Consider the following 20,374-nt stretch of genomic DNA (forward strand, 5'->3'; position numbering starts at 1 on the left):
TCTCTCTCTCTCTTTCTCTCTCTCTTTCTCTCTTTCTCTCTTTCTCTCTTTCTCTCTTTCTCTCTTTCTCTCTCTCTCTTTCTCTCTCTTTCTCTCTCTCTTTCTCTCTCTCTTTCTCTCTCTCTTTGTCTCTCTCTTTGTCTCTCTCTTTGTCTCTCTCTTTGTCTCTCTCTCTTGTCTCTCTCTTTGTCTCTCTCTTTGTCTCTCTCTCTGTCTCTCTCTGTTTCTCTCTGTCTCTCTCTCTTTGTCTCTCTCTCTTTGTCTCTCTCTCTTTGTCTCTCTCTTTGTCTCTCTCTTTGTCTCTCTCTTTGTCTCTCTCTTTGTCTCTCTCTTTGTCTCTCTCTTTGTCTCTCTCTTTGTCTCTCTCTTTGTCTCTCTCTTTGTCTCTCTCTTTGTCTCTCTCTTTGTCTCTCTCTTTGTCTCTCTCTTTGTCTCTCTCTTTGTCTCTTTGTCTCTTTGTCTCTTTGTCTCTTTGTCTCTTTGTCTCTTTGTCTCTTTGTCTCTTTGTCTCTTTGTCTCTTTGTCTCTTTGTCTCTTTGTCTCTTTGTCTCTTTGTCTCTTTGTCTCTCTCTCTCCTCTCTCCTCTCTCTCTCTCGCTCTCTCTCTCTCTCGTCAGAGTTATGGCAACTGTGGACGGGCACTGAAGCTTGTGGAAATAATGATGAAAGGATGAGAGATGACGGGCAAGGTGAAGACGTTTGGCCCACCGTGCCGACGTCGCGTGCAAGCGACATCTCGCAACGCACGAGGCAAAAGTTCCAAACCAAGGAAAAATGGATTTTCTTTAACACAAAGTCATTGTTGATGTTGTTGTTTGTTGCTTCTGTCCAACTCAAACACTTTGTTCCCTTTTTGGACATGCCGCAGGTACGATCGGACAAAGTTGACGCAGAAAGACATTCACAACTGCCAGTACGTGGCCTGCATGAACCCAACTGCTGGAAGTTTCACCATTGATCCACGCCTGCAGGTACGGCCAGAGGTCACGCATTGGACCCCGTGGTCAATGATATATCTTTCAGAGGAGAGTTTCCTTTTTTTCAAAACAAAAAAACAACAGCAGACATCAACGGATTCCAATGTGTGCCGCGCGTGTCCCCGCAGCGCCATTTCTGCCTCTTCGCTCTGAGTTTTCCGGGCACGGAGGCTCTGGTCACGATTTACAGGACCATCCTGAGCCAGCACGCGGCCGGTGTTGGATTTGGGACGGCTGTACAAAATGCGTGTACCCAGCTTGTGCACGCCGCCATCGGTAAAAGCACCAGGGATGACAAATGTCACACGACGCGATCCTTTTGTAACCGTACAACAGTTGCTCGGATCTTGAATCATTTCTGCCATCTGGCATTGTGTTCCGACACGTGACCGGGTTTTCATCCCTCAGCCTTGCATCAGAGAGTTGCTTTGATCTTCCTGCCAACAGCGGTGAAATTTCACTACATTTTCAATTTAAGGGATCTTTCCAACATCTTCCAGGTAGGACGTGCCATTTTGCTCCTGTTTGCTCGCTGTGTCACGGAACGGAATGAAAAATTGCCGGAGCTTTGATGGATGACCCGAGTGACAATGTTGTGGATACAAAATCGAGGCTGCTGTGGAAGAGCGAGGTACAGTGGGTAAAATGGGCAATGTGCTCACAGTACGGAAAGTGGGCGAAACAGTTGGACATGATGAGCAGGAAAAGAGGGGAGAAGGAAATATGGTAACCTGGGTAAGGTAGGTTAATTAAGATCGAAATGATCACAGGTTGGAATTTTGGGGTTGGAATAATTCACATTCTCCATAATTAATGTCATCAGAACGTGTCGATTCCCTCTAATTTTCGGTTTCGGACGCGAGCACGCGGCTGTGTGACGATGGATGTGTATGTGCTGTGACCTCGCAGGACACCCTGGAGACGTGCTCCAAGGAGAACGAGTTCAAAGCGGTGCTTTTTGCCCTCTGCTACTTCCACGCCGTCGTGGCGGAACGGCGCAAGTTCGGCGCACAGGGCTGGAACCGCAGCTACCCCTTCAGCAACGGAGACCTGACCATCTCGGTCAACATCCTGCACAACTACCTGGAGAACAATACGAAGGTTGTCGCGTTTTTACAGTCGGACAATACGAGTGTGCACTTTGTGATCAAGGTGAACGTCGCTCAAAAACGATGCACGGTGCCGGGTCGACGACTTTCGGCGAACGTTGTGCTCGCTTCCCAGGTGCCTTGGAATGACCTGCGCTATTTGTTTGGGGAAATAATGTACGGCGGACACATCACCGATGACCGAGACCGGCGCTTGTGCAAAACGTACCTTGAAGAGTTCGTGCGGACCGAGATGCTTGACGGAGAATCGTTACTCGCTCCTGGGTTCCCCGTACCTCCAAACTCCGACTCCAAGGCACGTTTGGTTGAACTCGTCTCACCTTTGTCAGGTTCAAATAAATTGTAGAAAATGATTTTTTAATTTTTTTTATTTTATTATTATTTTTAAAGATCTTGAGATAATTCAATTTTTTTTTAAGAGAATGTTTGAGCAGAGGGTTCCAGAGAGGAAGAGATTTCGCTGACGGTGACGTGGTTGAGCATATTCACAAAACTCCGACAAGCGGAGAGACGGAGTCGGTTGGAAACACAGTAACGATGCTCACGACGAGGATTCTTCTTCCTTTGGAATCCGTTCTTCCAGCCAGGATTTTCCGATCTCGGTATCCCAGATAATTGGAAAATGAGCTTGACCACGGTGTTTGTTTCACGTAACGCAGACACATCCAAAGAAGGTGTTACATTGGTCTTTATCCTTTACTCGAATTCGTCGACCGGTGTGTGTGTGTGTGTGTGTGTGTGTGTGTGTGTGTGTGTGTGTGTGTGTGTGTGGGAGTTTGTGTGTGTATGTGTGTGTGTGTGTGGGAGTTTGTGTGTGTATGTGTGTCGCGCTACTCCTCCGACTGCTCTATGCCATACCTGCTGCATCGGATCAGCATGAACCCAATTGGTGCACAGGGGTGTTTTCATCTTTGCCTGTGGTCTTTGGGAGAGAAAGGAGGAGGGGAGGGAGCAAATTGTCCATGTGAACGTGTATCATGTGGCGCCACCTCCAGGTGGGAGAGGGTATTACAAGTCTCAGTATTCCTGTACCCCACGTTTTCCAGTGCTGTGAGGTGTTTTTAATTCGAAGGAGTAAGTATTTTTTGGCTTCGTGCACGTAACGCGCGTGATAATTTGTTTGTTTATGCATTTTTGGGGAGCGATTGAGACAGCTGCCAGTTGCCTATACACCGCCCAAATGAAGGCACGTGTCAGAAGAACGCGTTACACGCTTGGAACAAGATCGCCCGTCGGGCAGGTACTCCGCTCGTGTGTTATAAAAGTCTTTTCGACCCAAGAACCATGATGGACACCGGTTGCCTCTCACGTGCGAGCACGAAAAAACAAAAAAGGTTTTCTTTACAGGAGGCTTTGCATTATTTATTTTCCAGCAGATCCTTGGCCAGAAAGACTGAAATCCTTTGATTCCATGACGACCGGGGTTTTGTACGTTCATTCTCACCGTCTCGAGGATTCCATCCAAGCTTCTGGAGATACCGTGAGTTCAGGCTGTCACGTCTTTCTTGTCATTGATTTGTGAAAACGTCAAATATTTTTCAGACGCAGGACGTTTCGGCGCTCGGGACACATTCTTGCCGGGCCGTCAGTTCAGAGTTCAAATCCTTCCGCACTTAAACTTTTCTCCGCACGGAAGGCACCGAAAGGACAGAATCTCGAAGATTGCCATTTGTGGTTATTTTGTTACGTTTGCTGTTATTCACCGTTTACATTATTATTACTAAATGAACCATTTACTCAGGGATTGTAGCATCAGTTATGTTGTGCATAAACAACTTGCATTGGCACGGCTTGGAACAATGGGGAACATCTGATGGAGATAATGCACCAGGGAAGCAACCCATGTATTGTATTGTATTACCTGTGCAATAACAGCAATAATCCGTGTGATACCAATAATTTCGCTTTGTGCAAGCTGCATCGTTAGCTCGGTGAGCATGAGGAACGTTCAGGACCAAGTTATCGATGTCTTGATCTCTCGTGTGTTGTCGGTGATGATGAAGAACGTACAGTTTTGTCATTTCTGATTTCCCAGGGGTACCACGACTACGTGAGTGAGAATTTGCCCCCCGAAAGCCCCCAACTCTACGGGCTTCACTCCAATGCCGAGATCGGTTTTCTGACCGTGACCTCCAGCAAACTCTTCCGCACACTCCTCGAGCTGCAGCCGAGACAGGCCGAGGGTGGAGGTTCAGGAGATATTTCTCGACAGGAAAAGGCACACTTTCACCTCACTCACTCACTCACATGCAGGCACTCACTCTTTTTTTTAGGAAAGAGTAACAAATAATTTCTTGCCAAACCAGCTCATACAATCTTCATTTGCTTCAAGGTTCACAAAAGCCTGTTATTTAAAAATATATAAAATATGGATACAAACAAACATGACATAATGGTGACCGAAGCTTTTCGTGCTGCACTCTTCAGGGTAAAAATCGCAGCAAGTGAAGGAGGACGTGAAGGCGCGTGCTTTATACGCAGGTCTCAATTAGGTAGACGCCGATTGGTTCATCCGTCATGACATCACGGTTAATCCGAACGTCACGGTTCAACCGTAATGGACCTTTGGGGAAACCCATCCCCCCTCTCTCCAGGATGCGGTTGCAAACGTCAATCATCGACGAACTCTGCTCCAGCCAATGGGAGCTCGAGGTGAATATGATGAGCCGACCAATGGGCGTTCGGATTAACCGTGACGTCATTACGGTTGAACCAATCAGCGTCTACCTTATTAAGACTTTGTATCAAGCACGCGCCTTGACCTTCTCCTTCACTTGCTGCGATTTTTACCCTGAAGAGTGCAACACAAAAAGCTTCGGTCACCATTATGTCGTGTTTGTTTGTATCCATATCAAAGTTCTGTCGTTCCAAACATCTGTTTAAAATATATATATATATATATATATATATATATATATATAAATATACACACACATACAGAAAATGTGCCACTCACCTCCAAGCACGAACATGATCTTAACACTGGGTCCTCGTCTCGCGCAGGTGAATGCCACGCTGGACAAAGTGTTGCAGAAACTTCCCGAGCCTTTCAACTTGGCCGAGTTGATGAGCAAGGCAGAGAAGCGAACTCCTTTCGTGGTCGTCGCCTATCAGGAATGTGAGCGCGTGAACCTGCTCACGAGAGAGATCCGAAGGTCACTGCAAGAACTGAAACTCTGCCTCAAGGTGCACGTGCCCTCGTTCGAACAGGACGGACGGTACTCCGCTCACAAATCTCTCGCGACTCCGTGAAGAAGGCCCATGATCCGTGCAGCAGTGGTTGGTGCAGCCATGGTCCCATTTGAGGGAACTCCACAACACGTGGATCTTGCAATTCCGGATTTTTTTGGGGGGAGGAATTTCGAAACTAAGTGTGACGTGTCCAATTTGGATCTCAGAAATCGAATGTTTTTTCCCCATTTCTTCGACGCCAAGGAAGCGGACAATTTGAATCTGATCTTTTTTGTTCAAAAGTATTCGTCATCACATCTTGCTGGCACATGGGTTTTCAAAAACACGATCATCATCATTATCTGTGGTCGTTGTGGCCTTGTGTTGAAGAAACCGGACTGGCATCCTGGACGGGTTCAAAAGTTCAGGAATTTACACTGAAAATGACTTGAGAACAATGGGCCGACCGAACCGGCACATCCCCCCCCTCCCTCCCCAAGTGTTCAAAGTCAACCAAAAAAGGTCGCATTTAATTTCCTTTGGTCTGAGAAGGGTCTGCCAATCGTGAACGGACAATATTGAATAACGAAATACGATGTTGAACAATACAAATGTGCGAACGTGACGTAACAATGATTATCGACTGAGATTCATCGCTGTGTGCAACCAAGGTGCACCAAACAATGGTGGTTTTGTCCCCTCTGACCTTATTCCTCTGAATTCTGAACATCCTCAGGGTGATCTAACCATCCGCATCCTCTGCATCCTCAGGGTGAACTAACCATCACAACGGACATGGAGGAGTTGGAAACGGCCATCTTTTTTGATGCCGTGCCTGCGGCATGGACTCGTCGGGCCTATCCCTCCATGTTCAGCCTTTCTGTTTGGTACTCAGACCTGCGACTTCGCATACGGGTATGAGTTCACCAACACACATATTACATGAAGGAAGGATCAAAACGGACAAAAAAACAATCAAACGTTGACACATGATCACCTGGTCTCGTTTGTGTTTTTTAGGCTCTCTTTTCATCTCTGGCTAACGATTAAGGTGGCTGGCTTAAGATCTTAGGGTCTTGAGTTCGATGGATACTCTTGTTCCGTTGAAATAACACCAGGTAGGTTGACTCAGTCTGTCATCCTTCTGAGGTCGGTGAAATGAGCACCGGCGTGCTGGTCACAGGGGGCACTGCATCAGCGGCACAGCCACGCCTCCATACAATGATGAAGCCAAGCAGCCACAGGCTGCATGCGAAACAACAGCAACAACAATAGCATATCTGGCTCTCAATTTCTCTTCCACTTTATGTGGAATCAAGCAGAAGACCAAGAAAGAACATGAGGAAGAAGAACTTTGACGATTTTTTTTCTTTACTACCTCTTCCATGAGCCTCGACTCTGCCCACAAACAAAAAGCACAGCAAGCCAGAGAGTTCCGAGAACATCTTACCCCACGCATCCTTGAGGAAAAGGACGTGGGAAGGGTCTTCTCAGCTCTTGGTTTGTGTTTCCGAGCACGATGTACATGTACTCCCCGACGAGGTGCCATTTTTGTCTGAATCTCGATGCACCCCAACACTGAGGGAGCGACAGGTGCATGTGATTGGTCGAGGTGACGTACGAGTTTATCCAATGGAGTGCTGCCAAACGGAAGGGGGGTTTTAAAGTGCCAAGAAGGAGATTTTGTGTTCTACAGTTTTCAAGTAAATAATTAATTTGTAGAAAAAGGAAGTTTCCCGCTGTTGATGCACCGTCTTTTACACCACCTTATTGAACACGTCACACTCGTGATTTGTACCTGTTGTTTGTGTCCTTTATGATGTCACTCAAAACATGAATTTTCCTGTTCGGAATGATCTTCAATCTTGACTGCCAGGACAGGTAGGCAGATTAAAAAAAAACAAAAAAAGAAAACATTAATTACCTTCATCTGCGCATCGGAAAGAGATTCCGTACAATTTGCCAAATCCAGAGCCAAAGGACCGCGAAGCTGCAGGTTTGTGTTCCGATTCGTGTTCAAAATATCTCATTCAAATGAAATTGAGTAGTCCCTCGATCGTACACTGACGTCTGCACACAGACAGATAGACGGACAAACAGATATAAATAAAAACAAAAGTTGATATAATAATTTTGTTTTGTGCGTGTATCGTGTTGGCAGGAGCTGGAGGGCTGGACCGCCGATTTTATCCTCCCGAATACCGTGTGGCTTGGTGGGTTGTTCAACCCTCAATCGTTCCTCACTGCCATCATGCAGGCGACCGCACGTCGCAACAAGTGGCCGCTTGACTCCATGGCCTTGGCTGTGGAAGTGACAACAAAGAACCGAGAGGACGTAACAAGTCCCCGCCAGGACGAGGCCTATATTCATGGACTTTTCATGGAAGGTGTGTCCTTGACCCTCCGACCCCACTCCTTAACCTTACGCATCCTGGTCAGGTAACACTACTGGTGTGATACATTCAGCCTTCGGCACGATTTCCTGACTTGACTGTCCAGAAATCATCATGTAGTATCCGAAAGTGGAATTTACAAAATATCTTTGTCTTATCCTCATTGTACATTTACTGGCTGAGTTCAATTCCCAACCTCACAATAAACGGTCAACCTGATGCTTCGCAGGCGGGGCATTGATTGCATCGATGAGTGTGCTGTCCATCTGGTGGGACGATAAACTGAGGACTCTTCGAACAGAACAGTCCGAGAGACTTCAAAGATTCCACGACATATTTTGCGAAGAAACTGATTCCTTTTTAACCTGCCTCCCCTCTTCCCACCACCTCAAATCTTATCACACCTCCCCTCTTCCCACCACCTCAAATCTTATCACACCTCCCCTCTGACCACCCCTCGTATCTCATCACACCTCCCCCTCTTCCCACCACCTCAAAATTCATCACACCTCCCCCTCTTCCCACCACCTCAAATCTTATCACACCTCCCCTTCTTACCACCCCCTCGTATCTCATCACACCTCCCCCTCTTCCCACCCTCTCAAATCTCATCACACCTCCTCCTCTTCCCACCCCCTCAAAATTCATCACACCTCCCCCTCTTCCCACCCTCTCAAATGTCATCACACCACCCCTCTTCCCACCCCCTCGTATATCATCACACCTCCCCCTCTTCCCACCCCCTCAAAATTCATCACAACTCCCCTCTTCCCACCCCCTCAAATCTCATCACACCTCCCCTCTTCCCACCCCTCAAAATTCATCACACCTCTCCCTCTTCCCACCCCCTCAAATCTCATCACACCTTCCCTTCTTACCACCACCCCTTCTTACCACCACCTCAAATCTTATCACACCTCCTCTTCCCACCCTCTCAAATCTTATCACACCTCTCCTCTTACCCCCTCCTCGTGTCTCATCACACCTTCCCCTCTTCCCACCACCTCAAATCTTATCACACCTCCCCTCTTCCCACCCCCTCATATCTCATCACACCTCCTCCTCTTCCCACCCCCTCAAAATTCATCACACCTCTCCCTCTTCCCACCCCCTCAAATCTCATCACACCTCCCCTTCTTACCACCACCCCTTCTTACCACCACCTCAAATCTTATCACACCTCCTCTTCCCACCTCCCTCAAAATTCATCACGCCTCCCCTCTTCCCACCACCTCAAATCTCATCACACCTCCTCCTCTTCCCACCACCTCAAATCTTATCACAACTCCCCTCTTACCACCCCCTCATATCTCATCACACCTCCTCCTCTTCCCACCCCCTCAAAATTCATCACACCTCCCTCTTCCCACCCTCTCAAATGTCATCACACCTTCCCCTCTTCCCACCTCCTCGTATCTCATCACACCTCCTCCTCTTTCCACCCCCTCAAAATTCATGACACCTCCCTCTCTTCCCTCCCCCTCTTCCCAACGCTCAAATGTCATCACACCTCCTCCTCTTCCCACCACCTCGTATCTCATCACGCCTCCCCTTCTTCCCACCACCTCAAATCTTATCACACCTTTACTCTTCCCACCCCCTCGTATCTCATCACACCTCCTCCTCTTCCCACCTCCTCAAAATTCATCACACCTCCCCTCTTCCCGCCTCCTAGCATCTCATCACACCTCTTCTTCCCACCCCTCAAATGTCATCACACCTCCCCCTCTTCCCACCCTCTCAAATCTCATCACACCTCCCCTCTTACCACCCCTCGTATCTCATCACACCTCCCCCTCTTCCCACCCCCTCAAAATTCATCACACCTGCCCCTCTTCCCACTCCCTCAAATCTCATCACAACTCCCCTCTTCCCACCCCCTCAAAATTCATCACACCTCCCCCTCTTGCCAGCCCCTCAAATCTCATCACACCTCCCCTACTTACCACCACCCCTTCTTACCACCACCTCAAATCTGATCACACCTCCGCCTCTTCCCACCCCTCAAATCTCATGACCCCTCCTCCTCTAACCACCCCTCAAATCTCATCACACTTCCTCCTCTTCCCACCCTCTCAAATCTTATCACACCTCCCATCTTACCACCCCTCATATCTTATCACACCTCCCCTCTGACCACCCCTCGTATCTCATCACACCTCCCCCTCTTCCCACCACCTCAAAATTCATCACACCTCCTCCTCTTCCCACCACCTCAAATCTTATCACAACTCCCCTCCTACCACCCCTCGTATCTCATCACACCTCCCCCTCTTCCCTCCACCTCAAATATTATCACATCTCCCCTCTAACCACCCCTCGTATCTCATCACGCCTCCCCCTCTGCCCACCCCCTCAAAATTCATTACACCTCCCCTCTTCCCACCCCCTCAAATCTCATCACACCTCCCCTTCTTACCACCACCCCTTCTTACCACCACCTCAAATCTCATTACACCTCCTCCTCTAACCACCCCCTCAAATCTCATCATACTCCCTCCTATTACCACCACCTCAAATCTCATCACACGTCCTCCTCTTACGACCACCTCAAATCTCATCACACCTCCTTCTCTTACCACCACCTCAAATCTCATCACACCTCCTTCTCTTACCACCACCTCAAATCTCATCACACCTTCTCTTACCACCACCTCAAATCTCATCACACCTCCCCCTCTTCCCTCTCCGGCCTGCCCCCCCCCACCCCGCTTCGCCTGTGATCTCTGCGCCCATATTTCCTCTTCCCCCATACACTCCAATTCCACTCTTCCCTCTCAGTCTTCAAAACAGCTGTTCACCACCATCTCTTATCTTCCCCCATCCAAAACCACGATCTTTTCTTCCCCCGTTAATCCACCCCAAACCCACCTCCTTCAAATTCCCTGTTTTCCTTCCTGAAAGTCCCTGTCATGTCCATCTTGTTTACCCCATGTACCACGCCCCATCCCTCTCCCTTCCACAGATATCCTCATATCTTTGTTCCAGACTGCTTTGTCCTTCCCTCTCCTGCCCATCTTGTCTCATGCTCCCTTTGTTGTACGTTCTGCATATTAGCTCTTTTATGAGCCTCGATATTGTATCCAAAAAAAAAGAAGCCAATGGCACCACCACTCCGTCCAAATTTGTATCTCTGCCCTGACTGCTGCTGAGAATGAAACTCTCCGGTGTAATCCATACCATGACGTTTCGACAGCAGCGAAGAACCTGCCTTCGGGCAGGTCACCACAGAAAGCGAGAGAGAGAGAGAGAAAGAGAGAGGGGGAGAGGTGGAGAGAAAGAGAGAGAGAGAGAGAGATGATACACTTTTTACTTACCATAATATACATCCGGGTCGATGGCGGCCTTCATCTCCACCACCGTACCTATTGGGCCAGCCATGCTGTCCGGCGAGAGGTGACTCCGTGACCGATCTTACATTGCAGTACGGAGTCCGTGACCAGACAACCTTAACGGATTTGTCCAAACCAGCAGGTTAAGCCACCAGTACAAACATAAGTCACCTGAAACCAAGTGATGATGGCACACCTCCTCAAAATGGCACACCTCCAACGTTGGATTGTTCAATGCTTTGTGTCGAAACCTGAGAAAGCCACTTCATGCAGACCGCACCTCTTTGGGAGCTGATAGCCGCTGATTTCAGATATTTTGGTCGTTCAAACATCACGTGGTCAGTGGTCATCCAGTAACAGTGCGCTTCACTCAACACATACCCAGCTCTTCCCAATCACACGTCCTGTCATTCGTTCCACATTCATTTCCATCGCGTCACACTCGAGTCGAGTCAAAAGATGGCAGCCTGAGAACAATGCTCGAACAGGCCTTCACCCTCCAGAATTTGACAGTCTTTTCTCCATTGTTATCGTCATCCGAGGACAGCCTTCTTTTGGGGACAATTTCCTTGAGATTAATCCAATATATATATATATATATATATATATATATATATATATATATATATATATATATATATATATACATATACATATACATATACATATACATATATATATATACATATACATATACATATACATATATATACATATACATATACATATATACATATACATATACATATACATATATATATATATATATATATATATATATATATATATATATATATATACATATACATATATATATACATATACATATACATATATATATATATATATATATATATATATATATATATATATATATATATATATATTTCGTTGATGGACTGACAATGATTCGGCGAAACGTTGCGTCACGAGCTCTTTTGGACGAGCTTCAAGGTTCCTGCTGAATAACAGAAGATGTTTTTATCGTTGCAGGTGCACGATGGGATACCCAGTCAGGCTCACTGGCCGAATCACGTCCCAAGGAGCTGACACCGTCGATGCCGGTCATCCTTGTGAAGGCCGTGTTAGTCGATCGCCAAGACAGCCGAACCGTGTACGAATGTCCCGTGTACAAGACTCAAGAGCGTGGGCCGACTTACGTGTGGACTTTCGGTCTTCGTTCAAAGGATAAGGCCTCAAAGTGGGTGCTGGCTGGTATCGCCTTGCTTCTCCAGGTGTGAACAGGTGATGTGATTGAAGGCTTCAAAGTGGGTGTTGGCTGAATCGTAATTAACGTTCCACCGCACGTCTGCCTTCCCTTCCCCTCCCTCCTCTGTCCCCCTTTCCCCCTCCACCTCCTGTGTAAAAGAGCCGTTGTGTTCCACGATGACTGTCCAGTGGCCTTGACATCTGATGTGTTGAAGTGTTTTGAAAGTTTTTGATACCCACCTGTGGTATCCCCTTGCCAGGTGATTGATTCGTGACGAATGAAAGTGCTGTGCCCACGTTTTTGTGCCAGTTTTGAGTTCAGTTAACTGTGAAGCTAAGAAAGTGTGTCTCCATTGCTGATCACATGACTCTGTTAACAGTTTGAACTTCTTTCACCAACAGCTGTTTCTATGTCATGTTTAACATTTATCAAAGTCTTTGAGCCTTTCTTATTCCTCTTCTTGTTTTCTTCTTCTGTCTTCTTCATCCTTTGTTTGTTTTTTTCCTGATGCCAGGAAGGCCTTAAAATTGGAATTCATAGCAAGGTGTGCATGTTCTCAGAGTTGGTTCATGAACTGCTGATCCACTGCTGTTACAAACAACCTTCAATTGCTCGGACCCGTGGGTTTTAAATAAATAAATAAATAAATAAGAGAGAAATGAAAGACGGTGGTTTGAAATAATTATTTGTTTTCCAATTGTGACGTTCGCATTGTTCGTTGTACGTGCTCGTTTCAATCGACGGAGGCACGGTCGGAGTACCCGAGGAACGTTCGGAGCACGGCTTCCCTGTCCCGACGCAAACGAGGCACCGCAGCATCTCCGTCGCTCTTCCAGGTAAACGCGACGACCTGAAACCGTGCACCTTGATTTCAGGTGAACACCTTTTCCCATCCTTTGTGGATGTACCGTTCACCAAGTCCCGATTTGTGTTAAAAGGAGAGGAAGATGTTCGTGTATCGTAACCATGGAGCTGCGGTGAGGTGTAAAGCCAACCCATCCATCCATTGGGACCATGCTCTGTGCAGAGCGGCCTAAAGCAGTCTCCTTGGGCAGTGGGTACAATCCTGGACGGGTCGCCTCTCCGACACAGGATACCAGCAAGCTGGCACTCATTTTGCCGACCTCGGAAGGATGAACCCACCTGTTGAAGAAGAGAACCCACCAGGAAGAGACAACCCACCTGTTGAAGAAGAGAACCCACCAGGAAGAGACAACCCACCTGTTGTTAGTTAACAGCACGACAGGGGCTCAAACTCAAGGACCTTAAGATCTTAACCGTTAATACAACACGAGGTTTAACATAGCAGATATGAAGATGTTAACACGTACAACTAGAAGGGCACTCGGTCGAGCGCGTACCTCCGCCAGGCTGAACGGTTAACGTTTTGTATTCCACGAAGTTTTGCTTCAACCTCAGCTGCTGTTCCAGACGGATGGCTTCACAGAGAATGCTGAGGAAGAGTTTGGAGAACTCAAGGCCTTGGGGTGTGTGTGCGTCATTGCTGGTTTCCTTCAACGCGAGATAAGACTTGCTGTGTTTAAAAAACAAAAAGTTGTGGAACTCGGGCAGCTCGGCGCTTTCTCATTGGCGAATAATATCCACGTGCTCAGTGGTGACCCAGTCTCATGCAAGGTTTGTTTCCCAAAATTGATGGAGTCGAGTTATATTACCTGGGTAAATAAAGCGAAAGGAATTGAAGTCATGGTCACCAGTCCCAAAGCAAGTCCCGACAGGTGAGGACGCAGGTACGCATCAAATTGAGACGACTTGCATCATTGGGGGTTTGAACCCAATTCACCTGAAGGCCAAAAGTTGTAGAATTATTTAGTACTTTGGATAAAACTTGAGCTGGTGCTTTTCTGAAGGACAAGGACTTCCGCATCAATGTATTGGGACTCGAGTGAGTTTTTGTGTTTTTTTTGTACACTCAACGTACATTGTGGATGGACACACAAAAGGATGATATATATATATATATATATATATATATATATATATATATATATATATATATATATATATATATATATATATATATATATATATATATATATATATATATATATATATATATATATATATATATATATATATATATATATATATATATCGAGCGTATAAAAAATAATGTGGTAGATAAAAACATTAGAAAGGAAAAAATAACTTGCACCAAAAACTTTAACATTTTCACGCTCACGCTCTCTGTTCTTCGAACAGCCGAACTAAAAATGAAAGAGTAAAACTCAACGTAAATTGTCGGGGGAACATAACTGTGAATAACTGGTCGGAGAGAGTGCCGATCAGTTATCCACATGAGTTGATCACCGAACCGGAATCCCCCGAATTCCTTCCTGAGAGTTTCTCTCTGCATCCATTATAATGTCCACCCCATCCATCCTTTCTTGCCTCCATTCCTCCCCACACCCACTTTTGTCCAAATCTGCCTCCATCTTGTCTTTTAACTCCACTGCTGGTACCCCCACTCTCTCCACTTTACCGTTTGTTCTGTTGCATCCTGATGGGTTCAATGTACTAGCTCTTCCATGAGCCTTGACTTTATGTACCCCTCCCCATCCCCCCACCAAAAAATAAAGTTTTATTCAATCTGATTTGAAAATCCCATTCTTCCCTCCAGGGCTTTCAACCTCATCTCGAAGATTTTAACATTCACAGTTCAGAGAACAAAGCTTTGGTGTTGGACTTGTTTTCAATTGAGGTACCATGATCCTTTGATAAAAAGTAATTTAATATTACCTTTGATATTGCTACAAAGGCTTCGGCACTCTATCAAGTGATTAAAAAATAATGACAAAAAAAAAGTTTGTTTTTCAAAATTTTCAAAAAAATAATTATTATCCTGAAATCACCGACTGATGAACTTCTGAAAGTTTGACGAAGATCCGTTGGGCCGTTTCTGAGAAAAATGTCGTCAGACAGCCGGACGAACCTCTCTCTTATAGTCGAGAAGATGAACTTTGCATCATTAATCGAATGGCACAACCAACTGGTGTTGTCCGAGTCAAGCCTGGTATCCCAAGCCACGACTCCACGATCTCAGTCCAGGACAACCTTGATAATTTCTCACCAACATGCCCAACGAAACGTGGACTCACCCACAAAGACTTTCAGACTCTGTGTCAGAACAGTTGGAGCATGAACCCTGAGTCTGGCAGGAAGGCGGTTCAATTCCGACCTTGGCAGAATCACACACACGACTAAAAAAATGGTACGCTCTGCTTCCACGCTGGACGCTCAGCATTGAAAGGATATGGCGTGGACAAACCCCGTAGGTTGGAATCCATGATGAGGAAATCTCTCGACTGCCCCACTGATGCGGCGAGTTAAGTGACGTCAAAAAAGATGGCAGTGCCCTCGGGAAGTGACGTCACTCACCCCAAGCTCAGCGGCCGTGTTTGTGCGAAATTGTCCGGTGCTGTCTCGTGTATTTGTCTGCACGTGTGTGCACGATTTGTGTTGCAGATCCTCCACGAACCTTGGCCCATACCCAGAGAATATAACAAAGAGCCTTTGTATCTGTTGGCAAAAGCCGTAGGGATGAAAGGTGAAAGAATAACACTCCAAGAAAGGTGGGTTCTCAGTTTGGGAACATTTATTGGCACAACATTTGTCAATTTTAACGTTCAGTACATTATGGTGACGGACAAAAAGCAGTCCTTTCAGCAAATCTCCAATTAAGCCAAAAATCTCAAAACGTGATGTTTGATAAACGTGATGATCATGTCACACTTGTACATTTAGTTTTCAGTTCGGTCGTCGGACGATCCTCAACCGACATGATGTAATCGGTTTCTCATGCATGGATCAGAGAGTTCCTTCTCAGGTGTGTTTGTAGCTCTGAACGGGTCACGTGACCTCACCAGCTGCTGGTGTACTTGATGGAGATGTGTGGAAAGCTATTTCTCAGTTGGATGGCCACCGCCTTGTCCAACAGGGGGCAGAATGAAATGTCGAGGAAGCGCATGTGCTGACAGGTATCGAGCAGGTGGAAAACCCCTCCAGATGTCACCAGGGGAGCACCTGCCACACGCACGTGGATATTATCGCTTTGATGAATGACAAACAAGGGTGAAGAGAGCTCAGTTATCTGGAGCTTAGGTATACAGTTAACACAGTTCTAAACTACAGTGCAACAGCACTCGGAAGAGCGGCACATAAACATCCACCAGGCTGAACAGTTGGGTCGCCGAAATAGGTGACCCTTATTGTCAGTAATTCTGTCTGTTTGTTCGTTTGTCATCAGCATAATTGGTAGTAAACGTTGGCCGATTTTGACCAAACTCGGGTGGTAGGTACATCTTATGACCAAGTGCTTTGGGAATTGTGATGGTTGCTAGGGACGCTTTGGTCCCCTAGCAACAGCCGAAAAACCTTCAAAATCGGTACCAAATATATTCCGGTTTTTGTGATATATGGAATACTTTGCCCGCAGCGCCCCCTACAAATGGGGTATGCCCGAAAAATTGAAGGCCCCCAAGCGACCAGGTGAGTGCATCGATCCAAATGAAACTTTGCAGGTTCATAGCACGCAATGAGTACTACAACTTTGCCTCAGGACATATTGACTGATATTGCTTAGGTCAGGGGTCAAAGGGCAAAAATCGATAATATACGAGAGCTGGAGGTGCCTTCGTGCCAAATGCTACTCCTCCTTGGGTTATGGTCAAATGGTCATGAAAATTCACACTAATCATCTGGAATACATTGTGCACAAACATTGGAGCCGGATTTTCGATTTATATCTGTGTTCACCCACAGCACCCCCTCGAATTTTGGGGATTTCCGATATCAAACCGCATTTTCGGTACTTTTCATTCAAATTGATACCAAGTAGTTATCAACATATGGAACTCGATGAGATTTGATATGCATAATCTGAAGGTGATTCTCTATCCACCATGTGACATCCATTTTTTTCTTGATCTTATAGTTTCCAAATGGCAACCCTCTCAACTTATGTGTCCGAGGGCCATTGAGCATTCCCGCTGAAAATTCAAAGTACACTCGCTTCAAGACGGTTGAACCGAATGGAATGAATCTTTACATGCTTACAGACCGTAATGAGTACTACAACTTTACTCATTTGCATAATGACCTATCTCGAGTAGGTCAGGGGTCAAAGGTCAATAAGTGCATTTTTCGGGCAAAATTACCATTCAAGACACCCTTGCTCCGACACGGGTTAACCGATACGAATGAAAGTTCATAGGTACATCGTACTCAATGAGTACTAGAACTTTGGTTCAGGACATATTGACCTATCTCGGCTCGGTCAGGGGTCAAAGGTCAATGAGTGTATTTATCGGGCAAAATGACCATTCAAAGCCCCCTTGCTCATTCACGGGCTAACCGATTCGATTGCAATTTCGTAAGTGCTGAGTAATAGATTAACTCAGATCAGGGGTCAAAGGTCATCGGATGCTCGGCGACCCATGGCTGCCTACCGGCTTGTTTTATTTTTTTGTTTCCGCACGCACACCAAGCGAGAGGTGTTCGGGTTAAACGCTTGAGCTCAGATGATAACAGAGATAGGTGATCATCCTCTCTGAGGGAAAGGACATTAAAGGCACTCACCCGAAGGGACAGCCTCAGGTTAACCCAAGGAGACCGTCGTCTGGTGTACGAAACCTGAGCACCACTCGGACACACACGTGACCGTAATCTGACCCGGGAAGGTTACCCCGTGGTTTTTCTCCTATCGTCATGAATGGGGGTCCCGAAGGGTCCTGAATTAACTTTTTCCTCAAAACTTGATGGAATCAATCGAAACTTGCACAGACACAATGTCGGGGTTCCCTCATCAATCCCTGAAAGTTTCAGCTTCCTCGGTCAAATCCTCCCGGAGGAGTAGATGATGTCGTCTGGTGTACGAAACCTGAGCACCACTCGGACACACACGTGACCGTAATCTGACCCGGGAAGGTCACCCCGTGGTTTTCCTCCTATCGTCATGAATGGGGGTCCCGAAGGGTCCTGAATTAACTTTTTCCTCAAAACTTGATGGAATCAATCGAAACTTGCACAGACACAATGTCGGGGTTCCCTCATTAATCCCTGAAAGTTTCAGCTTCCTCGGTCAAATCCTCCCGGAGGAGTAGATGATACATACCTACATACCCTACATACCCACATACCCTACATACCCACATACCCTACATACCCACATACCCATATAATTATAACTCCGTTATGAAAGGAAGATTGTCGATAAATAGAAAATAAAGAACGATGTTTCGTATCAAGGGAATAATCATCGACGAACTCGGACTCGATTTTCCACTTTCACAACACAATCTGAAACACAAACAATCCGTTAAAACGAAACGTTCAATCTCTGTATTTATTTCAAATCATGGACACGTGATGTGGCGGGAACCAATCAGACACCACGATCTCTCTATTCGCTTTTTCCCCAAACAGCTCGCGGTCTTCCCTCGGTTTACCACAGCGTACCGTCCTTCATCCGACACCACGTGCGGTCCACCATGACTCGAGATCTCAGAGAACACCCCGGGATCCACGAGCGGCTCCGATGGAGGATACGTGGTCGGTCCGGGAGGTTCTCCGGAAGACCGCGGGTCCATGGTCGGTGCACCCGAGGACAAGGGGTCCAGACCCGGTACGTGACGTTCACTCCGTACCGAGAACTTGTGTTTCCCGTGCTGATTCGTGCTGTGTACTCACATAGGAACTCATTGATTTAGTGAATGTCACGATGTCTGGAGCGGAGCCGGAATTGAATTGTGAATGGAAATCCCATCCATGACGTGTTCCCCTCCCTCTTCTACATGTATGACATCATTTTATACCTCATCACTTCATTCATCATTCGATTCGAAAGAGTGGGTTTACCTTTCCTTCCCAACAGTCACTCAGGGCAGGGATTTGTAATTTGTACAGGGTGCCGGTGATAACTCACCGACTGTTCGTGGAAGACATTGAAGGTTCTTAAACGTCTCACTGCTAATGCTAATATGACGGACAGCCGGCTTAACATCTCACCCGAAGGATGGCTGCCCGTGACGTAGCAAGGTGACAGTTTGTTGTGCGGGAAGGAATCGAACCCGGGTTTGACGGTTTAAATGTGAGCAGCACATGAACTGCTCAAGAAAGAGTTGCACAAAGACCCCCACAGACCCCGACACTCTCAATCACCAACACATCCATTGCTCGGGTAAGGATCGTGAATCCCATCCAAAACCGTTCATGATCCAAGTTATAAAACGAACATGAAACCATCGAACGGACCAGTTCGGTGCGAAGATCCACACGAGCTCAAGTTTCGGTTTCTCACCTGTAGATCCTGCAGAGAGAACGTAGATCCTGTAGATCCATGAGCTTTGGTGAAAATATTAAATAAATAACTCATTACACTCCGGATTTTAAAAATATTTCACTATAAAACAATTAATATACCATCGTTTGATTGCTGAGAGTTTGTTGAACGAATAATAACCTTTTTTGTGTTCAGCATAATTCATTCAACCATTTCCAAGGTTATTCATTCATTGATTCGTTCTTGAACGTTAAAAACATTTTCTCTTTCCTCGAACAAGGAAGGATAAAACTCACCACTTCGGGAGGTATCGCTCGAGTAACCAGACTGTTGAAGAGTTACAAGAGAAGGGAAGAGTGGGTGGAGGGGATGGGGGGGTGGGGGGGGGTGACATGACGACATGAGATTAATAAACGATAATGATATTAATAAAATAAGAATTCGGAAATATGAGTTGAATCTCATGAATTGAAAAAGTTCATGAATTAACAGGTATGTTCAAAATGTTCTCGGAACGAAATGAGGTCCACAAATCCAGGTGTGCAAACAGGGACAGACAACCTTCATTGTGATCGGAAGGAGGGTTCACGTTCCGAAGGGGGCAGTCAACCAATCGCGCTCACCTGCCACTCCTGAATCTATATGTACTGCACCAACAACATCTAGAACGGCAGGTACTGACGAACCAGGTGTTATTCGGAGAAGCAGGCACTGACTGACGAACCAGGTGTTCTCAAGAACAGCAGGAACTGACAACACCTGGCACAGTTCTCTGGAATAGCTCGTACTCATCGCACCAGGTAACCGCCGAAACGGCAAGTACTTCACCAGACTCACCATTCGAACTTTCCAAGATCATCAAGCATCGTTTATCAACCACCACCAT

At 46.3% G+C, this 20,374-nt stretch overlaps 2 protein-coding genes across 10 annotated transcripts in view; one reads left to right on the top strand and one right to left on the bottom strand.

Annotated features, from left to right (window-relative positions):
• The first annotated feature begins 812 nt into the window (after positions 1-812).
• LOC147007379 (dynein axonemal heavy chain 17-like) lies at positions 813-12,855 on the top strand. Its single transcript, XM_085867217.1, has 10 exons — positions 813-970; positions 1,105-1,252; positions 1,385-1,476; positions 1,886-2,077; positions 2,201-2,380; positions 4,121-4,303; positions 5,089-5,271; positions 6,028-6,171; positions 7,418-7,643; positions 11,975-12,855. The coding sequence occupies exons 1-10, from the start codon at positions 926-928 to the stop codon at positions 12,220-12,222; spliced, it is 1,641 nt and encodes a 546-aa protein (XP_085723343.1). The 5' UTR covers positions 813-925; the 3' UTR covers positions 12,223-12,855.
• Positions 12,856-15,786: 2,931 nt separating this feature from the next.
• The window catches only part of LOC147007380 (uncharacterized), a 40,980-nt gene continuing 36,392 nt past the window's right edge, over positions 15,787-20,374 (bottom strand). For 4 of the 9 annotated variants that reach the window (XM_085867224.1, XM_085867225.1, XM_085867219.1 and 1 more), the window contains 3 exons: positions 19,785-19,815; positions 19,507-19,550; positions 15,787-16,232 (listed from right to left, as the gene is read on the bottom strand). In XM_085867224.1, coding sequence (XP_085723350.1) covers positions 16,069-16,232; positions 19,507-19,550; positions 19,785-19,815 — 239 coding nt within the window. In that variant the 3' untranslated portion in view covers positions 15,787-16,068. The remainder of the gene's footprint in view (positions 16,233-19,506; positions 19,551-19,784; positions 19,816-20,374) is intronic. The other 5 variants (XM_085867223.1, XM_085867226.1, XM_085867227.1 and 2 more) reach the window with 4 other exon arrangements.

Source organism: Eptatretus burgeri, unplaced genomic scaffold (genome assembly GCF_056783735.1).
Source record: "Eptatretus burgeri isolate ZD-2024b unplaced genomic scaffold, Ebu_testis_v1 Ebu_testis_scaffold_223, whole genome shotgun sequence".
Classification (NCBI taxonomy): Eukaryota; Metazoa; Chordata; class Myxini; order Myxiniformes; family Myxinidae; genus Eptatretus; species Eptatretus burgeri.